The sequence below is a fragment of the Mobula hypostoma genome, chromosome 1, assembly GCF_963921235.1.
Source record: "Mobula hypostoma chromosome 1, sMobHyp1.1, whole genome shotgun sequence".
In the NCBI taxonomy this organism is placed as follows: domain Eukaryota; kingdom Metazoa; phylum Chordata; class Chondrichthyes; order Myliobatiformes; family Myliobatidae; genus Mobula; species Mobula hypostoma.
The window spans coordinates 103,348,299-103,364,356 of NC_086097.1; the positions used below are offsets into that span (position 1 = coordinate 103,348,299).

A 16,058-nucleotide genomic window follows, 5' to 3' on the forward strand; every position below is an offset into this window, starting at 1 on the left:
AGGTCACTTCAATAAACCACAGCAGTACAACTCTTGTCTGTTGATTTGATGATAATGTTAGGCTTGGTTCTTAGGGAGTAAAATGCTGTGAGTGGAAAAAGTCAAGACAATCATTGTCCTGTTGGAAGTTAACATTGAATGTATTTCAATATGCAAAGGGAGGGGTTGGTGCATTGGGAAATTTGGAAATGGGGTGGGGGAGGGCTTGGAGTCAGTTTTGAGGAATCCTGGTCAAAGAAGTGTTGGAAGATGTCAATGCCATGTTGAGCTCAATTTATTTAGACATGAAGGCCTCTGTTGGGGGCCAGTCATTTAGGATCAGAGAGTGATTAATCACAAGGGATGGTTGAAGCATGATAGGAGTTATGACAGAAGCTGGAGCTGGGAGAGACGAGGTGGGCGAAAATGAATGGGAAGGTAAGGCGCAGTATTGGAACTTGAGAGCTGTTGGAGCTTGCACATTTTGGCATCTGAAAATATCATTAGTGGACTATGTAAAGCAATGGAAAGTAAAGTGTGCCTGTGGACTAGGCAATTTTGAGATGGTACGATGTTGCAGAGAGAGGTCAAAGCATGCATGTTCTGATGACTGGCTGTGAGGTGATCTCAGAATGTCAAGTGAAGGGTGCCTTGAAACAAGCTGTGCAGTGTGAACAGTGGCAGCGTGGTACAGCTTCCGGAGCTCCTCACAGCTCTAGTGACCCAGATTCAATCCTGATTTTAGGTGGTGTCAGTGAGGAATTTTCGCATTTTCTATTTGACTGTGTGGTTTCTCCCTGCATTCTAAAATTGTTCAGGTCGGTGGCTTATTTGACTGCTATAAGTTGCTTGTGTATGTAGACGTTGGTGTAGTGGAGGTGATGGGAATGTGAGTAAATAAAATGTGCTAGAGTAGGATTGGTGTTATAAAAGGGGTGCTTGTTGGTTAGTGGGCTAAAGTACCCATTTCTTTGCTGTACCCATGTGACTCTGTACTTAATGAACCAGGGTGGGTCTGAATTCTGAAATGTGGAATCTTAGTTGAAATCTGTGTCCGATGAGTTGGAGCTGGAGACATTTGCTTGCCACATTTCTTTCCTTAGTAAATGATTAAAAGTATCGTTAAAAGATTTTTTAAAACAATTATGTATTTATTTATAATAAATTAATATTTAATAAAAATTACCACATTTTTAAAGTATGCATAAGGTTCTATAAGAATGCATTATAAAAATGCGGTGCCTGAATGTAGAGCATTACTAAACTTCAGTAGTATTACTTGGAATCTGAAAGATATCGAAATGGCCCGTTTGGAGTTCATAGCTTTTGTTGGTTGAAATGCACCATATGAACCTCTTTCCACTACTTTTTTTTTAACAGAACTTTCATTTATCTCTTTGTGTCCGTAATCAGATTCACACCAAATACATTTGTGCTGTTTGCTAATTTATGATTGTGAATTTAACATCTGTCCTGCTCTGCTTAGATTAAAGTAGGTTTTCTTGAATTCCATAATCAATTACTATAATATATTTTTGAGTATTGTTTTAGTCTCCATCCTGCACTGTCAGTCCCCTTAGTCTTACAAAGTTAAATCTTTGTAATTATCTTGAAATGTGTTTCTTAATGTAAATCTATCTGTAGATGATCAAATTTACTCTCTGTCAAAGAATGTGCAAAAGGTACTTTTTAAGATTGAAGAACATCATTCATTGATTATCTTCCAGAGACATCTTTTATGAGCTGCTGCGTGAATGGGAAGATAAGCACTCAAATCCTGGTTGGGAGTTTGAGAGAGCAATGGGTCTTCGAATCAGGTATCACCATCCCAGAATTAGAGAAAATGTATACTGCAGAAGTTTAATGGATTTAGCGTGCTCTTGCCAGTCTAAAGAGAGCCACTCAGTCTGATCCCTACTTCGAACGCTGGTTTCTTGAACCCACAGGTCACAGCTCTTCAAGTTCACATCCAAGTTGTATTGATCTATGTTTCTGCTTCCACCACCCTCTCACACATATGTTTTAAACGTCTGCCATGCACTGGGGAAAATAATTTTCCTCACCTCAAATTCCAGTTGATTAGTTACTTTAAATCTAATGGTTTCTGACCTTTCTGTGAAAGGAAATCAGTCCTTCCTGTTTACTCCTTCTCAGTCTGTTATCATTTTGTACACCCCAATTGTGTCTGCCTGCACTCCTTTGTTCTATTGAAATTAATGCCAACTTCTGCAATATTTCCTCTTAGATTCAATTTTCCAATCCTGGAACCATTCTCATAAGTTTCCCTTGTGCCCTCCCTTGTGAGGTCACATCTTTGTATCGTTAGTTGTATTTTAGAGATATATCATGGTAACAAGCCCTTCTGGCCCAACGAGTCCACGCTGCCTGATTATACAATGTGACCAACTAATCTACGAACTTTTACTTTTTGGAATGTGGGAGGAAACAGGTGCACCTGGAGGAAACACAGTCACGGGGAGGATGTACAAACTCCTTAAAGACAGTGGCAGAATTGGTGCTATAATACTGTTATGTTAACCTCTACACAACCGTTGTGACCTAGTACTAAACATGATACTCAATCTAAATCCTAACTGGGTTTACTTATGCTGGTAGAATATTCTTGATCTTTTATTCAGCCCCTCAGTTTATGAAGAAAGATTTTCTTTTTGATCCCAACTTTTAAGGATCCACGAATGTTTACTTAACTGACTGTTGATTGGTTCTTCTACACCACCTAATGTCCTTCAATTTATTGTGTATTCCCGTGTTTTGTTGATCCTTCTCAAATGTCTTATCCTAGTTCTCTGGAACGGATTCCATTTTCTTTTTTTTGTCTAACTTATTAAGCAAACTATTTCTCCTGCAATCTAAGCTGAACTCCTCACTGCCAACCATACAGCCAAATTTTGTTTCATCATCACTGTGCTTCCAATAATGTAATTATTAACATGTATAATTGCAACACAACAGTTTGGCAATGCTAATTCTCACTGATCTATGGGATTAAACTAAGGTGTTTGCTGTGGAATAAAACTGAAGGTTGTTAGGCTCCCTGTTTAAAATGTTCCAAATCTGTATCTGAAATAATTATTATGGTCTGGTCATGTGATTATCCCTTTCCAACACTCCCCTCCCCCACCCTCCCCTCAGATCAACAGTAGAATTTCCTGGTCCTTCCAGGCCAGGGAGAGGCAGGTTTAAACCCTCAGTCTGACTTTACTCGAGTGGTGTGGAGATTGAATTTGACAGAAAATTAAAGACAAAGTGTGTCATGGAGAAAGCCTCTGTATATTGGTAAATTTTTGTACATGTTTTCATTTTTTTTTGTAAATACATATTTTCTTCACAACTTTTGGGCAGCTTTTGCATTTTTTCAGCTGGCACCATATAAAACCCTTTGTACTAAGGAGCTATTCTGGTTAACCATCTGTTTTTTTTCAACTGGTGACCCTCGTCGGGCATGCTTACCCACACCTGATAGCGAGGTGTGACAATAGTACTGTGTAAAAGTCTTACTATATTTGTATAGCGAGTTTGTGGGAACAAATGATGTTGGGAATGGCGAAAATGGAGTACCGCTGGTGTGGTGTGGGACAGGTGGTGGAGAAGGACTGGAGGGGTTGTGGGGGGGGGGGGCGCGTATGCAGACACTAGGCAAGGTCATTTGATTCCAAACAACTGGTTTATTGATCATTACAGAATGTCTCTCTGGTGCTTCCTCACGCCCCCTCCCTTCCCTTTTTCCCAAGCATGATTCCCCTCTCACTGCCACCTTCCCACTCCTCAGTCCACAATGCAAACCCATATCAGAATCTGGTTTATCGTCACTCACATACTGTATGTCAGGAAATTTGTTTTTTGCGGGAGCAGTACAATACAATACATAAAATTACTGCAGTACTGTGCAAAAGTCTTGGGCACTCTAGCTCTACATTTGTGCCTAAGACTTTTGCACAGTACTGTATAACAAAAAGCAAGGAACTGACAGAGTCAGTTACAAAAGCATTCTTCAGATTCCATCCCTTGCTGGCTGCCACTGAGACAATTTTGAATCTCATTTGCAAGTTTCTTTGAATAGTGTGTGACTTTACTTTCTTTTAGTCTGCCTGCCCTATACGACTTTGTCAAAGGTCTTGGGGAAAAATCCAAGTGGATAATGTCGGCCGTTCTAGTTGACCCTCCTTGTTACTGGTTTGAAAAAAAAGTCAGTTGTTGGTCAGTAATTTCTGTATTGCAGCCTGTGCCATGTGCCAATGAGGGTAGAAACAGGATGATTTTACAGATTAATGTGTGGCTGTGAAGCTGGTGTAGAGGGTAGGGCTTCAGGTTCTTGGATCAATGGGATCTCTTCTGGAGAAGGTATGAACTGCACAAAGGTGATGGATTGCACCTGAACCCGAGGGGGACCAATGTTCTTGCGGGCAGGTTTGTTAGAGCTGTTGGGGAGAGTTTTCACTAATTTGCAGGGGTGTGGGAACTGGAGTGAAGGGACTTAGGATAGTATGAATGGTAAAAAAAAAAGCAAAGCATGCAGTTGGACTTCCAGGAAGGGCAGGCAGCTGATAGGACAAAATTGCATCCAACAGGGTCAGAAAACTGGGTCACTGTCAAGAGAGGGAAGGGAAATGCCCGGATAGTGGAGAGCACACCTGTGGCTGCCCCCCTCAGCAACAAATATCTTGTTTTGGATGCTATTGAGAGGACGCCCACGGTGACCGGGTCTCTGGCACTGAGCCTGGCGCTGTTGTGCAGGAGAGAAGGAGGGAGAAGAGGAATGCAGTAGTCATAGGGGATTCCATAATCAGGGGAATGGACAGGAGATTCTGTGAGCCTGATAGAGATACCCACATGGTGTTTTGCCTCCCAGGTGCCAGGGTACGGGATGTCTCGGATCGGGTCCTGAATATTCTGAAGGGGGAGGGTGAGCAGCCAGTGGTCTTGGTACATGTTGGTACCAATGACATAGAAAGGACAAAGGAGGAGGTCCTGAAGAGAAATTTCTGGGAGTTAGGAAGAAAGCTGAAAAGCAGGACCTCCAGGGTAGTAATTTCGGGATTGCTACCTGTGCCACGTACTAGCGAAGGCAAGAATAGTAGGATCAGGCAGATGAATGAGTGGCTGAGAGACTGGTGCAGGGGGCAGGGTTTCAGATTCTTGGATAATTGGGCTCTCTTCTGGGGGAAGTATGACCTGTTCAAAAAGGACAGGTTACACCTGAACCCGAAAGGGACCAATATCCTGGCGGGAAAGTTTAATAGAGCTGTTAGGGAGGGTTTAAACTAATTTGGCAGGGGGATGGGAACCGGAATGGCAGAGCATAGGAAGGGGAAAACAGAAGTAAATCTAAGATAGTGAATAGTAAAGATGTCAGGAAAGACAGGCAGGTGATGGGGCAAATTTGTAGCCATTGGGATGAGTTGCAGTGCAATAAAGTTGCAGTGAAATCAAAGCGAAAAGTACCAAATACTGGTCTTAAGGTGTTATACTTAAATGCACACAGCATAAGGAATAAGGTGGATGATCTTGTCGTACAGCTACAGATTGGCAGGTATGATATTGTGGCCATCACTGAGACGTGGCTAAAGGATGCATGTCTCTGGGAGTTGAACGTCCAAGGGTACTCGGTGTATCGGAAGGATAGGAAGGTAGGCAGAGGGGGAGGCGTGGCTTTATTGGTAAGAAATGATATTAAATCATTAGAAAGAGGTGATATAGGATCAGAAGGTGCAGAATCTTTATGGGTTGAGCTAAGAAATCGCAGGGGTAAAAGGACCCTGATGGCAGTTATTTATAGGCCTCCAAACAGTTGCAGGGATATGGACTACAAATTACTACAGGAAATAGAAAAGGCTTGTCAGAAGGGCAGTGTTATGATAATTGTGGAGGATTTTAACGTGTGAGTGGATTGGGAAAATCAGGTCAGCACTGGATCTCAAGAGAGAGAATTTGTAGAATGTCCACGAGATGGCTTTTTAGAACAGCTTGTTGTTGAGCCCACTAGGGGATCGGCTGTACTAGATTGGGTATTGTGTAACGAACCAGAGGTGATTAGAGAGATTGAGGTGAAGGAACCCTTAGGAGGCAGTGATCATAACATGATTGAGTTCACTCTAAAATTTGAAAAAGAGAAGCCGAAATCTGATGTGTCGGTATTTCAGTGGAGTAAAGGAAATTACAGTGGCATGAGAGAGGAACTGGCCAAAGTTGACTGGAAAGGGACACTGGCGGGAAAGACAGCACAGCAGCAGTGGCTGGAGTTTATGCGAGAAGTGAGGAAGGTGCAAGACAGGTACATTCCAAAAAAGAAGAAATTTTCGAATGGAAAAAGGATGCAACCGTGGTTGACAAGAGAAGTCAAAGCCAAGGTTAAAGCAAAGGAGAGGGCATACAAGGAAGCAAAAATTAGTGGGAAGACAGAGGATTGGGAAGTTTTTAAGTGTTTACAAAAGGAAACTAAGAAGGTCATTAAGAGGGAAAAGATTAACTATGAAAGGAAGCTAGCAAATAATATCAAAGTGGATACGAAAAGTTTTTTCAAGTATATGAAGAGTAAAAGACAGGTGAGAGTAGATATAGGACCGATAGAAAATGATGCTGGAGAAATTGTAATGGGAGATAAGGAGATGGCGGAGGAACTGAACGAGTATTTTTCATCATCTTCACTGAGGAAGACATCAGCAGTATACCGGACACTCAAGGGTGGCAGGGAAGAGAAGTGTGCGCAGTCACAATTACGACAGAGAAAGTACTCAGGAAGCTGAATAGTCTAAAGGTAGATAAATCTCCCGGACCAGATGGAATGCACCCGCGTGTTCTGAAGGAAGTAGCTGTGGAGATTGCGGAGGCATTAGCGATGATCTTTCAAAAGTCAATAGATTCTGGCATGGTTCCGAAGGACTGGAAGATTGCAAATGTCACTCCGCTTTTTAAGAAGGGGGCAAGGAAGCAAAAAGGAAATTATAGACCTGTTAGCTTGACATTGGTGGTTGGGAAGTCATTGGAGTCGATTGTCAAGAGGTTACAGAGTACCTGGAGGCATATGACAAGATAGGCAGAACTCAACATGGATTCCTTAAAGGAAATCATGCCTGACAAACCTATTACAATTTTTTGAGGAAATTACCAGTAAGCTAGACAAGGGAGATGCAGTGGTATTGTATATTTGGATTTTCAGAAGGCCTTTGACAAGGTGCCACACATGAGGCTACTTAACAAGATAAGAGCGCATGGAATTACGGGAAAGTTACATACGTGGATAGAGTGTTGGCTGATTGGCAGGAAACAGAGAGTGGGAATAAAGGGATCCTATTCTGGTTGGCTCCCAGTGGTGTTCCACAGGGGTCCATGTTGGGGCCGCTTCTATTTACATTGTACATCAACGATTTGGATTATGGAATAGATGGCTTTGTGGCTAAGTTTGCTGACGATACGAAGATAGGTGGAGGGACCGGTAGTGCTGAGGAAACGGAGAGTCTGCAGAGAGACTTGGGTAGATTGGAAGAATGGGCAAAGAAGTGGCAAATGAAATACAATGTTGGAAAGTGTATGGTTATGCACTTTGGCAGAAGAAATAAACGGGCAGACTATTATTTAAATGAGGAAAGAATTCAAAGTTCTGAGATGCAACAGGCCTTGGGAGTCCTCGTATAGGGTACCCTTAAGGTTAACTTCCAGGTTGAGTCGGTGGTGAAGAAGGCGAATGCAGTGTTGGCATTCATTTCTAGAGGAATAGAGTATAGCAGCCGGGATGTGATGTTGAGGCTCTATAAGGCACTGGTGAGACTTCACTTGGAGTACTGTGGGCAGTTTTGGTCTCCTTATTAAAGAAAGGATGTGCTGACGTTGGAGAGGGTACAGAGAAGATTCAGTAGAATGATTCCGGGAATGAGAGGGTTAACATATGAGGAACGTTTGTCCGCTCTTGGACTGTATTCCTTGGAGTTTAGAAGAATGAGGGGAGACGTCATGGAAACATTTCGAATGTTGAAAGGCATGGACAGAGTGGATGTGGCAAAGTTGTTTCCCATGATGGGGGAGTCTAGTACGAGAGGGCATGACTTAAGGATTGAAGGGCGCCCATTCAGAACAGAAATGCAAAGAAATTTTTTTAGTCAGAGGGTGGTGAATCTATGGAATTTGTTGCCACGGGCAGCAGTGGAGGCCAAGTCATTGGGTGTCTTTAAGGCAGAGATTGATAGGTATCTGAGTGTCCGTTTAAAACAGATATGGAAAAATTTCTATAGCCAGCGGGTGGTGAATTTGTGGAATTTACTACCACAGCCAGCTGTGGAGGCCAGGTCATTAGGTGTATTTAAGGCAGAGCTCAATAGGTTCTTTATTGGACACTGCTTCAAAGGTTCTGGGGAGAAGGCCATGGAGTGGGGCTGAGGAGGGTAAGAAATGACGGAGCAGACTTGATGGGGCCAAATGGCCTAATGCTTCTTCTATGTGTTATGGTCTTACAACTTCTGCTCAGCAAATCTATGATAATTTTTATAGCCTCCTTAACGAAACTTGTACTTTATTCCTCAGAATCAATTCTAGCAATTAGCCAAGTACCATTGGCCTATAATTGATATATTCTCTCTTATCTTCGACAGCAGAGTGTTAATTGTCCTCCAACTGTCAGCTGCTGAGTGTGTGTTCATGGTCTTCTGCCATAAGGTTCAGTGTATTGTGCATTCAGAGATGCTCTTCTCCACACCATTATTACAATTCATAGTTATTTGAGTTATTGTTGTCTTCCTGTCAGCTTGAACTAGTCTGGCCATTCTCCTCTGACCTCCTTCATTAGTAAGGGGCTTTCACCCACAAATGTCGCTCATTGTCTGTATTTTGTTTCTCACACAACTCTGTGTGTGAACTCTAGAGACTGTTGTGAGTGAAAATCCCTGAAGATCAGCAGTTTCTGAGATTCTCAACCCAGCCCTTCTGACACCAAAAAAAACATTTCACAGTTGAAGTTACTTAGATCACATTTCTTCCCCATTCTGATGTTTGGTTTGAATGACAACTGAACCTCTTGACCATGTCGAATCACAAACCAGAGAAAATCTGAAGATGCTAGAAATGTAAGCAACACACGCAAAATGCTGGAGTAACTCAGCAGGCCAGGCAGCATCGATGGAAAAGAGTATGGTTGATGTTTCAGGCTGAGACCCTTCATCGGGACAGGAGAAAGACAGGGAATCAGAGTTAGAAGGTGGGTGTGAGGGGAGGAAGAAACACAAGGTGATAGGTGAAATCAGGAGGATGGGGGAGGGATGAAGTAAAGAGCTGGGAATGTGATTGGTGCAAGAGATACAGGGCTGCAGCAGGAGAATCTGATGGGGGAGTACATAAAGTCATGGAAGAAAGAAAAGAGGAAGGAGCGCCAGAGGGAGTTGATGGACAGGGAAGGAAATGAGAGAGGGAGAAGGGATTGGGGAATGCTGAAGGGGGGTGAGGGTGGCATTACTAGAAGTTTGAGAAATTGATGCTCATGCTATCAGGTTGGAGACTACCCTCCCCCCATCCCTTGCTTTATGCTTTCCGCAGGGTTGCGCCCTATGCGACTCCCTTTTCCAGTCATCTTGCCCCAGTATTCTCCCTCGTGATGCTACACCTGCCTCTACATCTCCTTGCTCGTTACCATTCAGGGCTCCAAACAGGCCTTTCAGGTGAGGTGACACTTCACCTGTGAGTCTTTTGGGGTCATCTACTGTATCTGGTGCTCCTGGTGTGGCCTCCTGTATATCAGTGAGACCCGAGATAGATTGGGAGATCGCTTCGCTAAGCACCTCAGCTCCATCTGGCAGAAAAAGTGGGATCTCTCAGTGGCCACCCATTTTAATTCCACTTTCCATGCCCATTCTGACAGTCCATGGCCTCCTCTACTGTCACGATGAGGCCACACTCAGATTGGAGCAACAGCACCATCTCTATTTCGTCTGAATAGCCTCTAACCCGATGGCATGAACATTGATTTCTTGAACTTCTAGTGATGCCCCCCCCCACATCATTCCCCACTCCCTTTTCCCTCTCTCACCTTATCTCCCTACTTGCCCATCAACTCCCTCTGGTGCTCTTCCCCATTTTCTTTCTTCCATGGCTTTCTGTCCTCTCCAATCAGATTCCCCCTTCTTCAGCCCTGTATCTCTCTCACCAATCAACTTCTCAGCTCTTTACTTCACCCCCCTACACCCTCCCTTCTTCCTTCCTTCCCCCCACCTTCTAAGTCTGTCTCAATATCTTTCGTTCTCCAGTCCTGATTAAGGGTCTCAGCCCGAAACATCAACTGTACTATTTTTCATAGATGCTGCCTTGACTGCTGAGTTCCTCCAGCATTTTGTGTGTGTGTGTCTCTTGACCATGCCTGCATGCTTTTATGCATGGTTTGCAACCACATGGTTGGCTGATTAGATATTTGCATTAACAAGCAAGCATACAGGTGAACCACACAAAGTGGCCACTGAATGTATTTTCTATGCTTTCTGTTTCATTAAACTGTTGACCTCATCCTGAGGAATGAGGTAGGTGAAGTGGCAGAAGTGCCAGTTAGCAAGCATTTAAGTCCAGTGACCATAATTCTATTAGTTTTAAAATGGTTATGACTGATACACAGGTTAAGGTTCTGAACTGGGGCAAAGCAAATTTTGGAGCCATTGAACAGCGGTTGATTGGGCAAGATTGCTTGTAGGGCAGAGTGTTTGTCAAGTGGAAGGCTTTTGAAGGTGTGATGTCAAGAGTTCAGGGCTTCATGTTCCTGTTGGGGTGAAGGGCAAGGCTGGCAGGCTTGGGGCACCCTCGGTGATGAAAGATATATTGCAGCTCTGATTAAGAGAAAGAGGGAGACGTACAATATGCAGAAGCAAATGGGAACTATTGAATCTTCTGATAGCTACAAGAAGTATAAGAATGCACTCGAGAGAAGTTAGGAGGGCAAAAAGAGGATATTGGTTCAGCAGGGAAGGTGAAACAAATCCCGAGAGATTATGTAGGTATTTTAAGAGTAAAAGGGTGGTTAGGGAGAGAATAGGTCCTCTTAAAGGTCAGCAAGGTCATCTGTGTGTGGAACCCAAAGGAAATGCCTGAAACTTAAGGAATATTTCTCTTTAGCTTTTACCATGGAAAAAAGTGATGAAAGTTAAGGATATACAGTGCTTATAAAAAGTATTTGCCCCCCCCTTGGAAGCTTTCATGTTTTATTGTTTTACAACATTGAATCACAGTGGATTTAATTTGTGTCAAAGTGAAAACAGATCTCTACAAAGTTAATTGCAAATATAAAGCACAAAATAATTGATTGCATAATTATCCATCTCCTTCAAGTCAGTATTTAGTAGATGCACCTTTGGTAGTAATTACAGCCTTGAGTCTGTGTGGATATCAGTTTTGCACACCTGGGCTCTGCAATTTTTCCCTATTCTTCTGTACAAAACTGCTCAAACTGTCAGATTGCATGGGCGTCGTGAATGAACAGCCCTTTTAAGTCCAGCCACAAATTCTCAATTGGTTTGAGGTCTGGTCTCTGACATGGCTACTTCAGGACATAAACTTTGTTGTTCTTAAGCCATTCCTGTGTATCTTTGGCTTGGGGCCATGGTCTTGCTGGAAAGCAAATCTTCTCCCAAGTCGCATTCATTTTACCCTCTACCTCCACAAGTCTTTTAGTGAAGCATCCCCACAGCATGATGCAGCCACCACCATGCTTCACACTTGTGTTTTTGATGATGTGCGGTGTTTGGCTTACACCAAACATAGTGTTTAGTCTAATGGCCATAAAGTTCAGTTTTGGTTTCATCAGACCATAGAACATTCTTCCAGCTGACTTCAGAAACCCTACACATGCCTTCTGGCAAACTATAGCTGAGATTTCATGTGAGTTTTTTTTCAACAGTGGCTTTCTCTTTGCCACTCTCCCATAAAGCTGCAACTGGTGAAGCACCCAGGCCACAGTTGTTGTATGTGCAGTCTCTCCCATCTCAGCCATTGAAGCTTGTAACTTCTCCAGAGTTGACATAGCTCTTTTGGTGGCCTTCCTCACTTGTTTCCCTTCTTGTACTCAGTTTTTGAGGACAGCCGGCTCTAGGCAGATTTACAGCTGTGCCATATTCTTTCCATTTCTTGACAATTAACTTAACTGTACTCCAAGGGATATTCAGTGACTTGGAAATTTTCTTGTATCCATCCTACCACCAAATACACCTCCCTCCTTCCGCCCTCCCCCACCACTTTCTGCTTTTCACTGGGATCATTCCCTATGCGACTCCCTTGCCAATTCCTCCCTTCCCACTGATCTCCTTCCTGGCACTTAACCTTGCAAGTGGAACAAGTGCTACACCTGCCTCTTCTCCTCCTTCCTCACTGCCCTTCTGGTCCCCAAACAGTCCTTCTAGGTGAGGTGATGCTTCACCTGTGAGTCTGTTGGGGTCATATACTGTGTCCGGTGCTCCCAGTGTGGCCTCCTCTATGTTGGTGAGACCCGACATAAGATTTGGAGACTGTTTCACCAAGTACCTATGCTCTATCCACTGGAAAAAGTGGGATCTCCCAATGGTCAGCCATTTTAGTTCTCTCACCTAATCTCCTTGCCTGCCCATCTCTGGTACTCCTCCACCCTTTTCTTTCTTCCAGGGCTTTCTGTTCTCTCCTATTAGATTTCACCTTCTGCAGCCCTGTATCCCTTTCACCTATCAACTTCCCAGCTCTTTACTTCACCCCTCACCCTCCCAGTTTCAGCTATCACCTTGTGTTTCTCCCTTCCCTCCCCCCACCTCTTAACTCTACTCCTTACCTTTCTTTTCTCCTGTCCTACTGAAATGTCAACTGTACTCTTTTCCAGAGATGCAGCCTGGCCTGCTGAGTTCCTCCAGCATTTTCAGTGTGTTTATCTTTATGTGGAGTTGCTTGGAGTGTTTTTCTGTGTTCTTGGTGTGGTTTTTGCCAGGATACTGACTCAGCAGCAGTTGGACCTTCCAGATACAGGTGTATTTTCACAACAATCAATTAAAACACTGACTAGATGTGGTGATGTCCATTTAACTAGTTATGGGACTTTTAAAATCAGTTGGCTGCACCAGTGATAATTTGGTGTGTCATATTAAAGGGGATGAATGCTCATGTAGTCAATTATTTTGTGGTTTATATTTGTAATTAATTTAGATCACTTTGTAGAGAGCTGTTTACACTTGGATACGACAGAATCTTTTTCTGTTGATCAGTGTCAAAAAAAGCCAAATTATATCCAGTATGATTGAATGTTGCAAAACAATAAACCATGAAATCTCCCAAGGGGGTGAATGCTTTTTATCAGCAGTGTAAATCCTGTTACCTTGGGCCATATAGGAATTTGCAGGGAGAAGGTATTTAAGGCCTTAAGGGGTATTAAAATAATTCTCCATGCCTGATCTGATGCATTCTCTAGAGAAGAAATTGCAGAGGCCCCTGCAGAAATGTTTACTTAATCTCTGGCCACAGATGAGATTCCCAAGAACAAGAGAGTGGCTAATGTGGTACCTTTGAGAAGGGTAGCGAAAACAAGCCAGGAAATTTATAGCCAGTTGGTTTGACATTGGTGGTGGGTGAATTGCTGGAGGAAATTCTAAGGTATAGATCTACCAACATTTGGAGAAACCAAGTGTGATTCAGGACAGTCAGCATGACTTCGTGCGTTGGAAGTCCTGCCTAATAAATCTCTTGGACTTCTTCAAGGAGGTAACCAAGAGAGTGTTTTAATGCAGAGCAGTGGATCTTGTCTTTGTGGACTTTTGCAAAGCCTTTGTCAGGGAGCCTCATGGCAAGCAGGTTTGGAAAGTGAGATCGCATGGGATCCTGTTGGAGATGACAGATTGGAATCAAAATTGGCTCAGGAAACAGGTGATGGTTCAGGGTTGAGTCGTAGTGGAGGACGGTGTCTGATGGTGTGCCACTGGGTTTGATTCTGGGACATTTGTTGTCTGTAGTTCAAATAAAGATTTAGATTTTTTGTGGATTACACTAAAATAGGTGGTGCAGATAGTGTAGAAGGTTCTGTAAAATTAGAAGGAGATCTTGACCAGCTGTGGCAGAGGATTGGCAAAAGGCTTTCAGTACAGGTAAGTATGAGGTATTGCATTTTGAGAGGTCAAACCAAGGTAGGATTTACGCAATGAATGGGGAGTGTTATGGAACAATGAGGAACTAGGAGTGCAGGTGCATAGTTTGCAGAAGGTAGTGTCTCAGGCTGGTGAAAAAATCATTTGGCACTCTGGCCTTCATCAGTCAGGGCATGGAGTATAGGAATTGGAGCATTGTGATGCAATCATATAAGAGAAAGAGATAAAGGTTGCTTGAGGGCAATGAGTAGAAAGACATGAAATACTGGAGCAGTTCAGCAGGTCAGGCAACACCTATAGAAGGAAATAAATAGCCAACATAGGCTAAGATCCTTCATCTACACTGGTAAGGAAGGGGCTGAAGCCAGCATAAAAAGGTGGAGGGGCATTAATACAAACTGCCAGGTGATAGGTTGAGTTCAGTTGAGAAGGAAGGTCATTTGGTGGAGGAGGGAATGATGTAGGAAGCTAAGAGGTTATGCATGGAAGAGGTAAAGGTCCAAAAGACTATAAGAAAAAGCAGAATTAGGCCATTCAGCCCTTCGAGTCTGCTCCAACATTCTATCATGGCTGATCCTGGATCCCACTCAACCCCTTGCACCTGCCTTCTTGTCATATCCTTTGATGCTCTGACCGGTCATAAAGCAATCAACTTACACCTCTAATATACCCACGGACTTGGCCTCAGCCACAGACTGTGGCAGAATATTCCACAGATTCACTATTCTCTGGCTAAAAAAATTCATCCTTACCTCTGTTCTTAAAAAGTCGCCCCTCAATTTTGAGGCTGTGCCCTCTAGTTCTGGATACCTCCACCAGAGGAAATATCCTCTCCACATCCACCGTGTCCAGTCCTTTCAACATTTAGTAGGTTTCAATGAGACCCCCCCCCCCCACCCCACACACACACACATTCTTTGAAATTCTAGTGAGTACAGGCCAAAGCTGCCAAATGCTCTTCATATGTTAAGCCCTTCATTCCCGGAATCATCCTCATGAACCTCCTCTGTATTCTCTTCAATGACAACACATCTTTTCTGAGAAATGGGGCCCAAAACTGTTGACAGTGTGGCTTGGCTAGTGTCTTATAAAACCTTAGCATTAGTTCCTTGTTTTTATATCTTTTCCACTTGAAATAAATGCCAACATTCTGAAACGTCGACTGCACCTCTTCCTACAGATGCTGCCTGGCCTGCTGTGTTCACCAGCAACTTTGATGTGTGTTGCTTGAATTTCCAGCATCTGCAGAATTCCTGTTGGTTGCCAACGTTACATTTTCCTTCTTTACCACAGACTCAACCTGTGAATTAACCTTCTGGGAGTCTTGCACAAGGACTCCGAAGTCCCTTTGCACCTCTGATGTTTGAATCTCCTTCCATTTGAATAATAGTCCACACTATCGTTCCTTTTACCAAAATGCATGATCGTACGTTTCCCAACACTGTATTCCACCTGCTTTTTTGGCCATTTTTCGAATTTGTCCAAGTCCTGCTGCAATTGCATTGCTTCCACAGCACTACCTACGCCTCCACCAATCTTTGTATCATCCACAAACTTTGCCACAAAGCTATCAATTCCAATATCTAAATCATTGACAAACAGTGTGAAAAGCAATACTGATCTGAGGAACATCACTAGTCACTGGCAACCGACCAGAAAAGGCCCCATTTATTCCAACTCACCACCTCCTGCCTGTCAGCCATTCCTTTATCCACGCCAGTGTCTTTCCTGTAACACCATAGGATTTTATCTTGTTAAGCAGTCTCATGTGATGCACCTTATCAAATGTCTTTTGAAAATCCAGGTAAATGACATCCACTGCCTCTCCTTTATTCACCCTGCTGGTCACTTCCTCAAAGAACTCTAAGAGATTTGTCAGGCAAGATTTCCCTTTACAGAAACCCTGCTGACTTTGACTTATTTTATCAGTAGTCTCCAAGTACCGCAAAACCTTGTCCTACGTAACAGACTCCAACACTTTCCCAACCACTGAGGTTAGGC

At 43.3% G+C, this 16,058-nt stretch overlaps 1 protein-coding gene across 2 annotated transcripts in view; it reads left to right on the forward strand.

Annotated features, from left to right (window-relative positions):
• Positions 1-16,058, forward strand: part of cdan1 (codanin 1) — a 183,580-nt gene that overhangs the window by 53,637 nt on the left and 113,885 nt on the right. For both annotated transcript variants that reach the window (XM_063054209.1, XM_063054219.1), the window contains exon 9: positions 1,707-1,796. In XM_063054209.1, coding sequence (XP_062910279.1) covers positions 1,707-1,796 — 90 coding nt within the window. The remainder of the gene's footprint in view (positions 1-1,706; positions 1,797-16,058) is intronic.